The sequence below is a fragment of the Epinephelus lanceolatus genome, chromosome 11, assembly GCF_041903045.1.
Source record: "Epinephelus lanceolatus isolate andai-2023 chromosome 11, ASM4190304v1, whole genome shotgun sequence".
NCBI classification, from domain to species: Eukaryota; Metazoa; Chordata; class Actinopteri; order Perciformes; family Serranidae; genus Epinephelus; species Epinephelus lanceolatus.
The window spans coordinates 3,787,489-3,805,087 of record NC_135744.1 but is presented as its reverse complement, the minus strand read 5'-3'; the positions used below and the strand labels follow the sequence as shown (position 1 = coordinate 3,805,087).

The 17,599-nt window shown below is 40.0% G+C and overlaps 1 protein-coding gene across 3 annotated transcripts in view; it reads right to left on the bottom strand.

Moving 5' to 3' along the window:
* The window catches only part of sptbn4a (spectrin, beta, non-erythrocytic 4a), a 99,605-nt gene extending 82,326 nt beyond the window's left edge, over positions 1-17,279 (bottom strand). The window contains exons 1-2 of one of the 3 annotated variants that reach the window (XM_033639246.2): positions 17,150-17,279; positions 15,391-15,545 (exon numbers count right to left, since the gene is read on the bottom strand). In XM_033639246.2, coding sequence (XP_033495137.1) covers positions 15,391-15,513 — 123 coding nt within the window. In that variant the 5' untranslated portion in view covers positions 15,514-15,545; positions 17,150-17,279. Of the gene's footprint in view, positions 1-15,390; positions 16,381-17,149 lie in introns of those variants that run through there. The other 2 variants (XM_033639231.2, XM_078172151.1) reach the window with 2 other exon arrangements.
* Positions 17,280-17,599: the final 320 nt, after the last annotated feature.

Genomic DNA, 17,599 nt, shown 5'->3' with positions numbered 1-17,599 from the left:
TATTATGCTGATCTGTTCTGTACGACATCTATTGCACGTCTGTCCGTCCTGGAAGAGGGATCCCTCCTCAGTTGCTCTTCCTGAGGTTTCTACCGTTTTTTTCCCCGTTAAAGGGGTTTTTTTGGGGAGTTTTTCCTTATCCGCTGTGAGGGTCATAAGGACAGAGGGATGTCGTATGCTGTAAAGCCCTGTGAGGCAAATTGTGATTTGTGATATTGGGCTTTATAAATAAAATTGATTGATTGATTGACTGTGCTTTTCTTACTGTGACAAGTTAAAATGTCTGCTGTGAAAAAGGTCAATTAGGATCAACTGGCACATGCTTTCAACTTGTGAGGACAATAGAATGGTGCCCAAATGAGTCCTAAAACCCTGAAATGAGTCAAGAGGTTTTTTGAATGGGTTTTGGTTAGATGTCTGAAATAAAGCCACAGTGTGTAGGAATTTCTCCCATCTAATGCTGAAATTGTATATTCCATTTAAACAGATAGTGCACTCTAGCGCCTCACTGTTTCAAACGCATATTGTAACAACGGTAGCCGCTGTGTACCAAAAAGCTATGATAACACTGATGAAACCATGTCATCCAATACTTCATGGAGTATTCATTCAGGCCCTGTTTAGATGACAGCGGTTTCTCTTAAAACGGAAAAGTCTGTCCTTTGCGTTTTAAAAAACTTCTGCGTTTATATGACGACGTTACTGAAACGATCCCCGTTCACACAGAGCCACAAAATCTACTGGAAACGCTGTAGTATGCACGCTAGGCCAATGGGTGGCACTGTAAATTTGCAAAGCAACACCACGGCATGGCAGGTGCGCACGATAGCAACAGCTAACGAAAACTTCATCGGCTGTTTCCAACAGAGAACCAGTAGGCTATTATTAGTGAGGAAAAAGATGTACTAGCCCTATATATACCTACTACTACAGCGCAAACACCGGCTCAGGCTCACGACACACCCTCGTCAGCTGCTGTAGGTAAACAGAGGAATACCAAAATGGTGCAAACAGCTGTGGGAATAAAAACATTGCCGGCTCCCAATTCCATCGGTTTCCTGTTACAGATGTAACCCGTAGGCAACTTTGGCTAACCCACCACCAGAACAAAGGAGAGACTGGTCATAATCACATATGAATTCACATTTCTATGTGATTGATTACTCATGTCATGGAGTTAGCAGTTAGCCTAATATAATAAACTAAATGCCTACGGTAAAACGAGGCCGCGTATAATGTACTCTCCACAACACAACAGGCTATTAGTTCAGTCAAACATTTTGTTTTACAGACAATCAGTTACATTGTTATATAGAGTGGTATTAGGTAATATATCTCTCTTTGGGCACAGCAGTGCGGAAATTGTGTTTTCTCTGTCCATCGGGATCTGTGGGCAACTGAAGTGAGCCTGACATACGCGCAGTTGCTTCACCCTCGCTGGCTTGGTAGCGAGGTTCATCCCAATTGACACAAGCCAAAGTTGCCAAAGTGATGAACTGTCTTATTGATATCTGTTGCCGTGCTGTCTTGCGGGCCTGCACGGTGGAGTGATACTGGCCAGAAAATAGTCCCAATTGATAGCAAGGTCTGACGTAATGTGGGGATGTTTTAAAATTATTGAAATAGTCTAACAAAACACATGCATACTTTCTTGTAGCTTAAAACCTTTTGGTTACGTGTCTCCTGTACATCTTCAGAACTACTTTTTCTCCGGTAAGCTACGGGCGATTTCTCAGAGCAGGAGGCTCGTTGAGAGTAGTGACACTGTCACATCAGAGCTACAGATGATCAGCGTTTCAAACAACTTCATGTCCAAAAACCTGAACTATCACTTTAAGGCCTCATTACACACTGAAAAGGTTTCTATTAATGATACAGTTTTTAGGGATTCAAATAATAGTAAAAAGTGTGGCAACCAAGCCAGTTCTCTCCTACCTGCAGCTGCAGCTTTGTTTTAGTGTATTGCAACTTTATTAAAAGCTGTGGTGTTTGCACAATGCTGGTTTATAGCAGAGGCATGAGATCACTGGACTAGCTTATGACTGGTATTGTTTTAATGAGGAGCAAACACAACAATAATGGTGCTGTATGTGTAACAGAATACCTTAATAAAAAGCAGGCACAGGCAGTGTTAACCGAATTTTAAACATGCTCACTAACTCTAGCAAACATGTCATTGGACTGAGGAAAAATAAAGCTGAGATTGATTGTTTTTTGTCCAATATTTCACTTCCCTGACCAGATTTATAATATCTCACACAACAGCCACATGGACACTAAAGAGCTAGTATGATGGTTCAGAGGTATTAGTTCCTCTTAATGCCAAAATATCAATATCAAAGTTGGCCAAACATTACTAAATCCTATCCACCTTATTCCTAACCCCCATGATACCTTGCGTGAATTATGGGCGCTACTTCCAGTGCTGAAAAGGAGCCAGCATTTTTTACTTATAACAATCTGCTAATCCTCTTTCTTAGAGCGACTAGGAAGTAAAATCAGTGAAAAACACCACCTATTACACCTCAGACAGGATAATGTCATCACACCTCTCATCTCTGACACCCATCTCAAAGAATCAGTTGTTTCCCTTTTTAATCAAGTGCGTTAGCAATCAGCTTGTTTTGCTAAGTTAACATATTTAACAGAGAACAGAAATTAGTTTACAGTAAACATCTATTCGGCAAACATTAATCATAATTCTGTATTAATTTTAGCTCTATGTAAAGTGAATAAACGTGGTGTTTACCAGCTAATGCTCCACTAGTCGCAATTTAGACATTTCTATAACTGCTGATTTATTATATCTGAATTCTATTGAGTAAAACAGAATCCGGAATTTAGCAGCAGACCTCAGTTACATCAGTAATATAATGTAGTAGTAAAGTAGGCTAAATGACCTCAGGCATTCATTTTATATGATATGAAAGAAGTACTGTAAATCAGTAATACATTCTCAGCTAAAATGACTATTCTCTGACATATTTCAAGGTAACAATATGCTGGTCAGTTTATTTAATAATGGGCAATTTTTCTAATATAGGGTAAGAATGCAGTCAGACAGGGTAAGACGGGGGTATCGTAGAAACAAAGAAACATAGATAGATAGATAGATAGATAGATAGATAGATAGATAGATAGATTAGACATACAGGGGAAAAAGGGTTTCCTTATTTAGAGCTTGTATAGCTGTGGGAACAATGCTCTGAATCACGTACTGATTGAATTGAGTGACACACCTATTATTCCAGGTGTCATTCTCTTCCACAAATTCTGATTCAGTACTTCTCTGCTCTTAAACTCTTTTGGTTTTATTATTTCTTATACCATTACAAGCATATGAAAATGTAGTGTATGTATTAGAATAAGATGTGCATATGGGACAAATGGGAACTGCCCATTGGTCCGACAGCCCATTGGTCTGACAGCCCATTGTTCCGACCATATTAAACCCATTGTTCCGAAGTCCATTCCGAAATCATCATGATGCCCTGTGGTTAAGGTCTGGTTAGGTTTAGGCACAAAAACCACTTGGTTAGGGTCAGGAAAAGATCATGGTGTGGGTTAAAATGAAAAAGAAAGTTACAAACACATAAGCCGTGAGCCTGCTCTGCCTCAAGCCTTTCCCAGCTGACCCAGAGCCGGTCGCGGCGCACCATCAAGGTAGAAATACGTCCACCGGGAGCCGTTCAGCACTGCGGACCGACGGACTAATGGGATGTCGGACCAATGGGCTGTTGGATCAATGACATGGACCCGGACAATTCACATCCCATATTGATTCAGTAAGGGACAGTTTATTTTATTTCTCACTTCAAAACTTTCATAATAAGAAGCCTAAGCATTGGTTAGTGTAATGTTGTTTTGAAGCCTCAAGTTTGGCATTTTGGCCATTGCCATCTTGAATTTTTGGAGCAACAAGTGACCATATTTGGATGGAGGCTGGCGCTGTGGCGGAGTGAGGGGTGGATCTGACTCATAGACTGTGTGATGCCTCACAGACAGTCTGTCACTCAAGTGGCCCCGGCCCTAAATATGTGTAATTTTAAGCCTTAACAAAATGTGAACGGGTGAATTGTGAGATTTTTTAACAAACACAAAACTCTGTGAGTTCACCCGTTCTCACTCCTAACTTGTTAAATACTGATGCTTGATCAGTGACTTTCAGCATCAGATACCAAAAAGGCGAGGTATCCTTTAACTGTGATATGAGACACACCAAACAGCGGTATTTTTTGACACTCAAAAAAGTCAACCAAGTTATTTTAATAACAACATGGCTGTGCTAGTATATGAGGCATACTATGCTAGTGACACATGTGAGGTGTGTCACGCACGTTGCATTAATATAATAAAGAATGTACCAATTTTAAGCCAAACCATGAATTTTTTTTCTAAATCTAACCAAATGCTTCTGTTGTCTAAACCTAATGCAGTAAACCTAAAAATTAGTTTGTTTTTTTACATGTGTTCTATGTTCATTTAAAAAAAAGAGACTGTATGCACTTGATGAGCAGAAACTGTGAAAACTGAAGTTTATTTTGAAAAAACACAGTGCATGTAACAAGCATAACTTGACACACCATCCCTATGCATCCAAACCTGATGCTGGATGGGTACATGGAGTGTCATAGTTTGACATAGGGCAACTGACCATGTGTCAGTATTTGATGAGTGACTGAGTGAGAATGTGTTGGTGAGTTATAATCCTTGTTGTTCAGCGCTGGAATTTTTGCCTGACATTGTAAAAGTGTGAAGTTAAATATTACTTTCATGAGAGAAGAGATGAGTTGAGAAAATATGTAAATTGTGAAACTGATTCCAGGCTATGGTCAAGCTTTAGCAACATCTGTAATTAATATATTAAAATCCCATAAAAAGACCAAACATACATTATATTAATCCTATTGTAGAAGTAGTGGCCTAAGCCTAATATACTGTTTTTATTTCTCTGTGCCATAGTTAATTAAGAACTTTAGCAATACCATATGCACTATCCTGCTAAATAACTCACTGGAGCATCATATTATTTTAACACTGAAAATAGTCCCCCACAGACAGGGTAGATAAGCTGGAAAACACAGCCCTTTTTCACAGCAGACATTTTGACTTGTTATAGTAAGAAAAACAAAGGTTTATAACATTAATGATGGCTTTGTGTGCCTGTAAGCCATAACAGTATGACAGTGAGGTAGCTCGCACAGTACCAGGACCCTGAAACTGAATTAGCTAAATGGAATTCAGCCATCCTGGATTTGATCACTCTTACCTGTTCTTTTTAAACTGCATCAAAATGTCTTCAGTGAAAAACACCTACTAATAGATGCAATAATGCATTATTAGTTCTGGTCTATTGACCATTGGTCTTATTTGATCAGGAATTTATTGACAATAATATAAAAATAAAGAATAATGTGAGCTGAAAATACACAGACAAACATGCTGAATGTATGTTTTAAAGTGAAGCCATCATTCTTTGTCAATTTCCTTTACATAGCTCTTTAATACCTATGGGAGGTTGGTAGAATTGCAACCAAATAAGATAGAGCAATAAATCTTTTTGCATATAAAACCGGAGGAGTTACACTAACAATAGGTGTTTCTAGCCCATTTTTGGGGGTGCACCCCTAAATTGAATCCCAGCACCCCTAAAATTACTTTTGTTTTTTACTGTATGTCCTTTTTTTAACAAGCTAGAAAAGTGTCAAAACCATACAGTACTTGGTTGAAATGTAATATTTTAACAACAAAAATACAGCAGCAGCCCCCCCCCACCAAAATGGTTTGATCCACCCCATCCCTCCCACCTTTCCCAGACTCACACAGACTGCACAGAGCAATGCGCTGCCTTCCAGAGTGGGTGATATGCAGTAGTGGTGTAAGTACCTGGCTTAAACCAGGATATGTGGCACCAGGGGTCGCGTTAACCGGATATTCTCGGTCATTGACCGTTTTTTTACTACAATGACCGGAAAATCTGCTCTCCGCTCCAGTTAAACATCGACTCCACTCATCTGTTTCCGTCAGTACTCGTTTTTTCACTTCAACAGGTCATTTTAAACATGGGTAAGGCCATATTTTAATCGTTTTTTATAACGTAATAAGTTAATGACAATTTGTCATTGCATGTCCATGTATTGAACGTGTTGGATAAACACTCAATGAATAGGGCATATTGTTCTGACCATTTTATTCATGTAGTCATGTCTGTAGGCTTGGTGACACAAAATTAAAATTGTAATGAAATGATTAGGGTATTGAAAAATGTGTTCAGTTATGCACTGTTGTGTTATTTTGAATTATAAACACAGTATTTTCTCCTCACATTCCTCAGTGCGTGCTGTTGTTATTTTATTTTGAAAATTGGCCGGATTCTCTCGTCTTTTCTGTGTCCGACTTCCTGTTTGGTACGATCCGTTCTATCCAGCTTGACAGAAGCGCTCGCGGGTCGCGTGAAAAATAGACCAGACGCCGAACTGAAGTGCTGCGGTGTGTGGATGTGACTGTTCATCTTTTCATTCATGTCCTTATTAATGCACACTTTATAACTTGTTTGTTGGATTTCTTAAAAACGAACAAATGAAAACTAAATGTCTTTGAATATCTTTATTATCATTTAAAAACAAAAATTAAAATGACCGGTAAAAATAGATTATGACCGGATTTTTATGACCCTGTCGGTCAAAATGACCGGCGAAAGTCTAGCGCAACGTCTGTGTGGCACATTTCTTAACTTCTACCACTCAATACCAACACATTATTATCATTACCAGTCCTCATTTTTGCTGCATTTAATCGTAAGTCACTGTTTATGTTGTTCGGTAGGAGTTAGCTGAGGTTTTTTCTAGCTAGGAAACGTTACAGGTGGTCAGTACCACTGTCCTCTGTTTGAATTGGAATGAGTGAAGCTAGCTGTTGTGTCATGTGCATGTGTTAATATCATACAGTCTATGGTTAATATTAAAGCCAAGGTGCTACTGACTAGCTAACTGACTGGATGCCCATTAACATTATAACTCCTATTGTGCGTATTTATTATTATTTTTTGGTAGATTTCAAGCACTTTTATTTTTTTGAAGTGTATTTTTATTTATGTATTTGTATTATATAATACAGACAAGAAGGAAAAAGGCAGAGACAAACATTGAAAAAGTCAATTACTGTTAATGTGTTAATGTTACATGTTGTGCATTGCATTTCAAATAAAAGTCCAAAAAATAAGTCCAAGGTCCATTTTTGGTATTTTTGGTACTCACTATAGGGGGCTGGTTTACTCCAGAAACATACACACTGTTTATGTGTATGTTGAGGAGCTGCTGTATCAAAATGAGTTATCTTCCCCCAGAAATTAGGGTTACAATATGTTTCTTTTATGATTCCAATCCATTCCTCTTTTGCTGTGGCTCAGCATTTAAATAACCTTTATCAGATTTGATGGTTTAGTCACAGACTTTCCCAAAAAGTGTTGTGCTTTTCTTTCACAAATGTGGGAATGAAATCGAGTTAAAATCTACAAAACAGTGAAATTTATCTGGCCGGGCAGCTCTCTGGGTGCTCAGCACCCCCAAACCTCTGATCCTAGAATCGCCCCTGACACTAACATATGCATTCATCGTGTCCCAGAGCGCTGTTTCCTTGCACTATGGTTTTGTAGAAATCCAGTAAAAAGCGCACACAACAAAAGCATTATAATCCAGACCACGGGTATTCACAGCACTTCCTACGGTGGAATAAGTGTCATCACACTGTGAGCATGAACTAACTTTCTTGCGTGTATTTAGAAAAATATGTGTTAAAAAAAAAAGATTTTATTTTTTTTTGTAATTTATTGCACTTTTTAACAATTTATTTCAGTAGTATGGACATAACTCCATACATGCATGTAAAAATGTAAAGATATGCTCTACCAGTCACATATAAAGGAGGAAATGAAGCAAACCGGTCTCACTTCTGGCTTTAGACACAAAGTCGTACTTCCATGTCAGTATGATGTGCAGCCAGTTGCTGTTATAGTTTAATGGTACCCCAGAGGGATCGAGGGAAACACAACAACAACAACAACAACAGCGAAAGTTAAGGCAGCGAAAATCCAAGTAGGATGGGTGGGAGTGGTGGTGGATGGGTCCATTAACTACCAACTTTCACCCAGGAGGCTAGCTTTCATTTCCCGTAAGATTGTAAAGCCAAACCCTGTTCTTTATTCCCTAAACACAACCATGTGTGCGTGTTGGCTAAATGTAACTACGTGTGTTTGTTGTTGAAGGAAAAAATGTCAATTTGGTGACGTACTGTGTTGACTGTATGCAAAGTGTATTTTGAATACAGACAATGCATGCACAGGCTGAAGTTGTAACGGCATCTCAGAACATCAACAATCAATGCACCCAGGGAACCTTGCACATCCTATCTGGACGTGGAAAGTCCATGACCAAACGTTGGTAAGTGGCGAGGTTGGAGTGAGAATGTGTTGGATGAAGATAAAAAATGAAAGATGTTTAATTTTTTTTTTTTTTTAATTTTGACCTTTTAAAAGGGGCAGCAACTATATATAAAGATGCCACTAATACTGAAAATATTTTGCGTAGGTGGATATAGAATATGAACAAATAGCCTGATCTTTCTTTGTCATAAAAAATCATTACTGTTGACACTAAATCACTATAAAAATGGATGAGGTATCAGCCCCAAGAAAGACAGAGGCAACCATATCTATGTAAGTGGTGTGTGTTCATTTGTCTGGCATTGATCTGTGCTCCAGCTAGACAGGAAGATGGTTTGACTGTGTTTTGCCTCCTGAACCCATTGTAAGGCCTGGCACAATGTCAGCTCTGAGTCCTCTCACTGTAACAGAGGAGTACCGACAGGTCCTCCAAACATGCTGTGCACCTTCATGTGCTGAGTAAGTACTGAGAGAACAGAGGTGAGGAGCTGAGGTGGGAACCCTTCCAAAAGGACGCAGAGTTCTCTAATCATGGCAGGACACAGCGTCGTTTTCTCTCTGTCTCTCAGGTAACGAACGAGAGAGATGGGGGTAGATTAAATGATGTTTGCAGAGCTCTGGAGACATGAGGGTCTCTGTAACTGTCTGTATGGGGCTACATACACACAAACTTTAGGAAATTGTGCCAGTCAGCACAGGAGAGACAATCTCTATGGAGCAGCCATCTTCTGCACTCCTTTCATTTGATTTCTCTGGTATTTGGCATGAAAGGTTATACAAATATGCTGATGATTCCGAACTAAAGCAGTATCCTGTTTCAGTCCGCGTTCATTTCAAGCTGAGATGTCATTCTAGTTGGAGGGTCTCTTCATGTCTCTCTGATCAGTGTCTTGTGATAGGGAGAGCATTAACTGCTTTTTTTTATTCTGGAAAAAAAAAAGTTTTAAATGTATTGTACATATACTGTATATCAAAGGTGACTGGTAATGGGTTTGATGTTATGGTGGCCTTGTGGTCGAAGATGCAAACCACATGACTGCAAGTCAATGGTTGCATTCTTGCCCAGGACCTTTGTTGCTTGTAGTAACCTCCCCTTTCCTCATGCTTCATAAAGGCCATGGATATATTAGGAGACCTGGATACAGCGATGAACACAGGGCCCTGTTCATTCCTATAAAAGTTGCTCAGTGGCGCATGAAGCCCAAATGGTTCAACTGCCGCATATACAATTTCTTGGATGATCTGGGGATTACTGGCACTACTTACACATTGTGCAGCCCATAAAGCAGGTGCACTTGAGACATGCGGTGGCCAAGCACAACCAAGTGTGGCTGAGCATCTAATTTCCACTAACCACATGGCTAACTTCCGGTTTAGCGTTCTGCTAACTTGAAAGATGTGAATCAAAATGTACTGACCCATACCAGGCTACTTGGTGGAAACAAGGCTTTTGTTACCCTGCTGTTGGGGTACCTAGCAAACTGATCTGATACTTAAAGGCGGAGCTAGAAACACTGCAGTCCAATGATTGGTCAAAGATACAATTATTTTGCTGACACCAATGCAGCACTGTACCATTTTACAAACTCTCTTGGTGTTTTTGGCAGTATTTTTACTTACTGCCTGCACCCTTTTCTCAAAGAAAGCTTGTCTCCTTCCTGTAATAAAACAGCTACCATACTGAGAAGAAAAAATACAAAACATTTAATATCTTCTATTGTGCCTGTTGTGCAGCTATTACAATTGGGCAATAACGCCACACACAGACACAAACAGATCTAGGGTTTAGGTATATGTCCTAACGGGTTAGCATGTGTTGGGTATTATACAGAAAGTGTTTGATGGAAATGTAGCTTCCATTTTCATTTACTGTAACACCCACAGTGTAGCTGCCAAATGAGATGACTTTAACACTGAATATAGTTGTTTATTTAATTCAATACAGAAATATACCCAGTCACATACACAATATAGTGCATATCTTAATAACTGTGATTATCTGTGTGCTGAGCAGACACTTCACATGTACCAAGTATCCTCAACTAAGACATGCTGCTTTTCACTCTATGTCTCCAGCTTCTGTTCATTTATTTTACTGGTGTTGCAGATAATAACACACATATGATCAGGATGTTGACAACAGGCCTTTCAAGTTTGCTTTTAATATTAATAAAATATCATTGTTCTACCATCTGACTTGATTTTTTGGCTGTAGAGCAGTATGATTTTCTGCTAAAATCAACTCTTCCATTTAACCTATAATGTTAAATTACCCTACTTTTGCAACATCAAACTTAACACACAGCAGTCATAAAGTGTGATGTACAAACCTAGCTAATCACTGGAGAAGTTTTGGGATGCCCAATGGTAAGTTCATAAAACTGTAACTAACACATAGTAACAACAGACACATAACATCAGGGCTGCAGCAAATAATTTTTGTTACTGATTATTATTTTTCTGACTATTTTAATTGACTGGTAACTCTACAAAATGTTAGATATCAAGGATAAGTGCCCATTACAATCCACTAAAGCCCAAAGTTTACAACTTTAAATGACTTGTTCTTTTCTGACCAAGAGTCAGAGAGTCAAGCTCTTCAGTTTACAATGATATGAAAGAGAAAAGCAGCAAATCAATGCATCTGAAAAGCTGAAACCAGAGAATGGTTTTGCTTGAAAATGACTTAGGCCTTAAAGATTTATCAATTATCGTAAGAGTTGCAAATTAATTTTCTGTTAATTGCGAAATCTAAAATCGACAAATAGTTTCAACTCTACTTTATAAACCAAAACCATAAGTGTGAAAACAGATCTGGCAAACTATACTAGGCTCAGGTAATGAGCCACATATTGGATTTTTTTTGATTGGATCTTTAATTTAGTTATCATCCAGTATCTTACTCTAATCTTGAATTTACAGTGCATACTAAAAGTGCCATTACTGTTTAATTTCAAACGAATCTAAGATTAATGCCACAAAATAAAGTCCAAATCTGTATCAATTTGACAACATCTAATCTTTCAGAGTTTCATTTGGGCTATATGTTGCTACATTTGATTGAACTTTTCCCAATACAAGACTTTGTGGTATTGGCAATGTAAAAATACCATTTCAGGTGTTCCTACCATGAATAAACAGACTGTAGCGTATTGTCTGACTGGAAGTATTTGAACAAACATAATATTGTAAATTACTAAGTCACAGGATGTAACACTGCTGAGAACACAAATGAATATGACTACTAATGTATTCAATAAAAATTAATAATTAAAACACTTGGAAATGTCAACAAAACCTCTCCGGATATTATCAAAGATGTAAATACATTTTAGCAAGGTCAAAGTCTGATAAACCTTACTGACACTGCAATCACATTATTTAGCATTCTCTTTTAAGTGTGTGCCTGTAAGATACGTGTAATTTTTTTGTCACACTGTTTCACCAGTACAGGTACAGCACTAATAGGAGCCTATTTACTTACTTACTTTACTTATTTACTTCTAGATTTCAAGTTCAGAGGTTAATTTTGGTATTTTTCAACATGGACAATGTTCTCCCATATTTGTGTCTAAGTGACCAGTGGGGACAACAATTTTTGAAACTGGTCCAGTATTGAGTGAGAAAGCAGCGGCAAAACAGGCTGCAATGTAAACAATGGGACAATTGCACACACTCAATGTATGTCCAATTAAAGTGTTTGTTTTTGTCACTGACAGACTGTATTATTATACATGTCTAACAACATTACAGAAAGGATCCTAACAAAGATAGACTTTTGTGTTAAAGAGTATGATCCTTTTTGTTTGATGCGAATCAGCCCTGAAATTGCCATTGCCAAACCCACCAGACTCCATTTAAACAAACAGTGGTTTTAGCATTTATAGAGCCAGCATATTTTCACACCTTAACTGGGTAAGTTAAGGGTTTATTTCAACCAAGCCAAAGTTGGTGATTGTAGGAACAGTGGAAAGACAAACCAAGATGGCTTTTGTGAGTTTTGTTTTGTTTTTGTGGACTTTGAATTAAGTGTTTTTACTAATGATAAAATTTGTTTGTTTAAATGGAGTCCGGTAGCTTTGACAATGGCAATTTTGCAACCCAGTCTCATTCCAAAGTTGTCGAATGCCAGTGCTTGGGTAGTGACTTCCGGCGTCAGACATCAATGAAAAAGCTATCATTTGCTGTTACTGTTTAATGGCACCCGGCAGCATTGGGGGGAAACATGGCGGGATGATGACGTAAGTTATGGAGGTGAAAGTCCAAGAAGGGAGGGCGGGAGTAGTGGTGGATGGGTTCAACACCTACCGACTTTCACCCAGGAGGCTGGTGTTCACTCCCCGTAAAACTGTAAAGCCATAACCTGTTCTTTTTTCCTAAACCCAACCATGTGCGTGTGTCGGCTTAACACAACCAAGTGCGTTTGCTGTTGAAGGAAACAAACTTCTATTTGCAGTGTTGTACCAATGTAGTGTGTACAGATTGAAAGATGCTGTATGCAAACTGTACATTTCCTGTGAAAACAGAGGTGTATTAACTCGGCTTCTTCTCCAGAGCCTTTGTGCTCCACTATCTCTCAGATTAACTCATATCACAGTGGTGCCTGGATAGTGTGACGTGTGTGGTTGTGGTGCTGCCGTGGTCCTGCCAGATGCCTCCTGCTGCTGCTGTTATCATTAGTCATACTTCTACTGTTATTATACACATATGATTATTGTCACACAAGTATACTATCAGATATTAATATATACTTTCAACATATTGTACCGCAGTAACCAGAACTATAATTATAATATTATTACTTTCATTAATGTTGTTGTAAGCTACTGTCATTGCCGTCTGTCCTGCATCTCTCTCTGTCTCTGTCTCTCTCTCTGTCTCTCTCTCTTTCTGTCTCATTGTGTCATACGGATTACTGTTAATTTATTATGCTGATCTGTTCTGTGCGACATCTATTGCACGTCTGTCCGTCTGTCCGACAGACATAATTGAGTGACGGACCGAGTCCCGTAAATCTCCGCTTTCACTTTGTGCAGCGCATTCTCACATTTTGACAACATGGCAAGTGAGCCTGACAAACCTGAAGACCCACCCACAAACAGTCCTCTGTTTGGGAACACTTTGCTTTCAGGGTAAAATACGAAGATGGAAATAAACAAGTGGACAAGACAAAAGCAGTGTGTCGACACTGCAGAACAGTGGTCGGGTATGTACTTGGAAACACGTCTAACATGCTAACGCATCTAAAGCGACACCACCCGAGTTTGAACGTTAACTGGCACGACTAGAAAAAGCAATCTGGTGCAAACTACGATATCGTCGTCGTTTAAAAAGAAAGAGAGTTTCCCTGACCATGGCACTAAAGAAATAACCAATGCCATTGGAGTTGAGTAAAATTGTTTAAGCTGCACTTTAGATATAAGCATGTTTTGTTTACTGCACTTTAACAAAGTGGGAAAGCTAAGTAAGTTCCTAGTAAAACTGAATCTGAGCAGGCTTTAGAGCTGACCAGCTGCACTATACTTTTTATTTTAATTGAGTAAAACTGTTAAAGCAGAAATGTATATTTATATTTTTCATTCAAAAAATGTGTTAAAAAAACAGCAGGATTTTATTTTTCACTTTTATATTTCTATTTTCATTCAAACAATGTGAAAAAGCAGGATTTTATATATATTTGTTTCATTGAAAAATTGTGTAAAAAGAGTTAACTGCTGTGGTGGTATGTTTTAATAAGGTTACCAATAAGTAAAAGATATTTAATAGTTGTCTATTTTTTTCATTACTGTACCGAAAAAAAATGAACCGTGACTTGTGTACCGAGGTATGTACCGAACCGAGATTTTTGTGTACCGTTACACCCCTACTTAGAATAATAATCTCGGCCTGTCAGTGGACATAAATGACCATGCACCATTGCCCCATGTGGTAACATTGCAGCCTGTTTTGTTGCAAAATACCAAAGTTACCCTTTAAGTAAGAAAGCTGAGTGTCAAATAATCAAACACATAATTGACTGAACACACTTCAATTATTATACAGCACACACCTAACATCAGTAATTCTGTTACAGCAGAGCATCAAAAGATGATACAGTTTGCTGAACAAAACAGATAACCTACACATTTCAACATTGCACATTTCTACAATAATGTTATGGGTTTATGCAAACTTCGCTGAACTAAGTGCCGAATACACTTAAATCTCATATTCTCAGTATGTCCTTGTCATCAGCAGCTTGACATCTGACTGAGCTGATAATCATGTTTTTCTTAATAATAGCATCAATATATTTGTGACTTAAACCTCCCAAATGCAAAGTTCCATTAGCAGAAATTGAGTCCCATTGATTCATTAAAACTCAGGAGCCCACCTGAGCTTTACTGAGGTACAGGACAAAATTCTGTGTGGATGGGACCTGCAGTCTGTCAGGGGAGCAAAGCATGATAGGACAAAAACAGCAAACATGAGAATGCTTTCCTGATGTGAACTGACCTTCTATGTGTTTCTAACAGACACCCTTTGTAAATAGATGGAAATATAAGGAATCTGCATTCTTTGTATGTTTGGCCTTCACAGCTGCAAAGGTTCAAGTGTCCTCTAGATTCACTGTAACCTCCACAACTGAGCAAGTCAGTTCAGGTGGTCTAATTTCTGTGCAGAGAGACCAAAGAACGACAGGGATCATACCACCTGTGAACCGTAACATTACAGACACCATAGCAATAACCTTGAGAATGTAATTCAGGATGTCCCCGTGCAAAGTGATGAAATGAAAGCTGAGCGATGACATCTCTCCCACTTTCACCTATTCAATTTTACCGACACCACACCCACTGTTACCCAGTCATGTTCTCTCCTTGTACCTTCCTCCCCGACTCACCTGCTCTGCCTTTCTGACCTCCCCATCCATCCCTCCCTCCCTTCCTCCATCATCATGCTCCACTCACCTGTTCTATCTTGGCCAGCCATTCTTTATTGCGGGCCAGTTCCGCCATAAAGGCCTGATGCTTCAGCCACTTCCTGTGTAGCTTTTGAGCCTCATCCCGCGCCGTGTCTCGGGCCATAAGCATCTTCTCTTCCACCCGCTGTCCCAATCACTCAGCTAGGGGAGACAAAAATAGCCACCATCAGGAGCTCAACACACGAGCCAGCCCTTCTTTCCCCCTTTCCCACAGGACGTCCTGCCTGCCTCCTCTACGCAAGAGCCAACCGCTCTGCTCTGCTCTGCAGGGGCCTAGGTACCTGTACTGTCACCACCCACCCCAACCCCCACCAGACTCCCTTTTCTGGAGAAAAAAAAAACAAGATAAGCACCTCAGCAGCAGTGGTAGCAATGGAAGTACTCAAGCCCTTCCTTTGAGTCGCCCCTGGGTCCTCATGCCCTACTGCCTCATGGGTCTTGCGGTCCTGATGCTGCAGTGCCTGCTAGCCAGTCTCAGAGAAGGCAAAAACAACCAGCCAAATAGAGGAAATGCGCCAATGACAACACTGGTAAAGAATGACACACACACATTCAAGATTCCTTTTGGGTTGTGGGTTATCTTCAAGCTCCAAATGTCGATTACAATCCAGCTATCAGTGAAGATGTAGATGTAGCATAGCCACAGAGGAATCTTTCAGCCGGGGCAAACCTGACCATCCACCACTCGCTAGTCCCAGTCAATCTGTAGTCCAGTCTAATGATGCTGTATACAGGAGGAGGAGGAAGAGTTGAAGTGGGAGGAGCAGGGTGAATGGGATGCAGAGGCAGTGCAGAGGAGGCCGGATAACATAAGCTATCCGCTCTTTAAATGCATCGTTCCCACCACTGCAAAGATGCATACATAGTCTGGTGTGAGATAGCACACTATATTCTCTCCTCAGTTCCCCTTCCTCATGTCCCCGAACAGCTCAGCCGCGATTGGTGCATGCTGCTGCAGTCCTTGCCTCTCAGCTACGCTCCCGTGTGTGTGTGTGTGTGTGTGCGTGTGTGTGCTTGCTGGAGTGTGTGTGTGTGTGTGTGTGTGTGTGTGTGCAATCACAATCAGCACTGCAGTGCCGGAGCAGAGAGAGGGAGGGAGAGAGAGAGAGAGAGAGAGAGAGAGAGAGAGAGAGAGAGAGAGAGAGAGAGCAAGAAGGAGGGGAGAGAGGAGGAGGGAGAAAGCAAAAGGAGATGGGGAGAGGGAGACAGGGAGAGGAATCGGAGAAAGGGGGAGCACACAGCAAAAAAAGAAGGGGAGAGCAAGTCAAAAGAGGGAAAAGATGGTGTTGTGAGGGGGTAGTGAAACAGAGAAAGGAAGAGAGAGCCTGCGTCATCCCTCAGTGTCACCAGGGACATTTCTCTGCACTAGAAATGACTGCACTCAGAGCAGGAGCAGGATTTGGGAAGGGGGGGGGGTTTGTTTTAAAACAGCTGAATGAGAGTGAAGAGGGATGTGTGCACACATGGTCCACAGTGCAGCTGACTGATTCAGATCACTGTTAACACTCCCTCTGTAAAGAGACCTGCATGTGCTTCTCCTGCTGCAAATATGTCATTTGCGTTGAAAGCATGCACATATTTCACTGTGTGAATTGGCTGACACTGCTCCCCAAGATCTGAATTATAGATAAACAAGACAATTTTGTTTTCAAAAAATGGTTCTGTTTAGCTCAAATTTTTAGTCTGTGGATGTGCTGCAGCTTTGAATTATTTTTCTTAATTTATATACTGTTCTTTAAAAATACCAGTTCTCATCGCAGCATCCAGAGGTGACTACCAATGGCAGATTGGTCATCGGGACGTGCGGGACGTGCGGGACGAATCCTGATGGGCCGGTCACCAAGTGGGCTGGTGTGGGCCGGTGGGGCTGGCCTGGTGATCAAAGAAAGAAAGAAAGAAAAAAAGACTAGTGAATGAATGTCAAGCTAGTTGCTAGCTGTCAGTACTGCAAAGTGCGTCCCTCCCATGTTGTTTGTTTGCTGTGAGATGTTCAGAGGGAACGTAGGTGGCAATCTTAAGTTTTGCGGCCTCTTTCAATACAAAAGAGGCCCTTGTTTTTCTTGAAATCTGACTGTTAGTTAGTGCTAGCTACTGAGAAGGGAGAAAGACAGAAAACATGGATAAAGCCCACCAGTAAAAAAAGGGTGGTGTGGAAAAAACTTGAATAAAAAAACTTAAATCTTTACAAGAAGTGT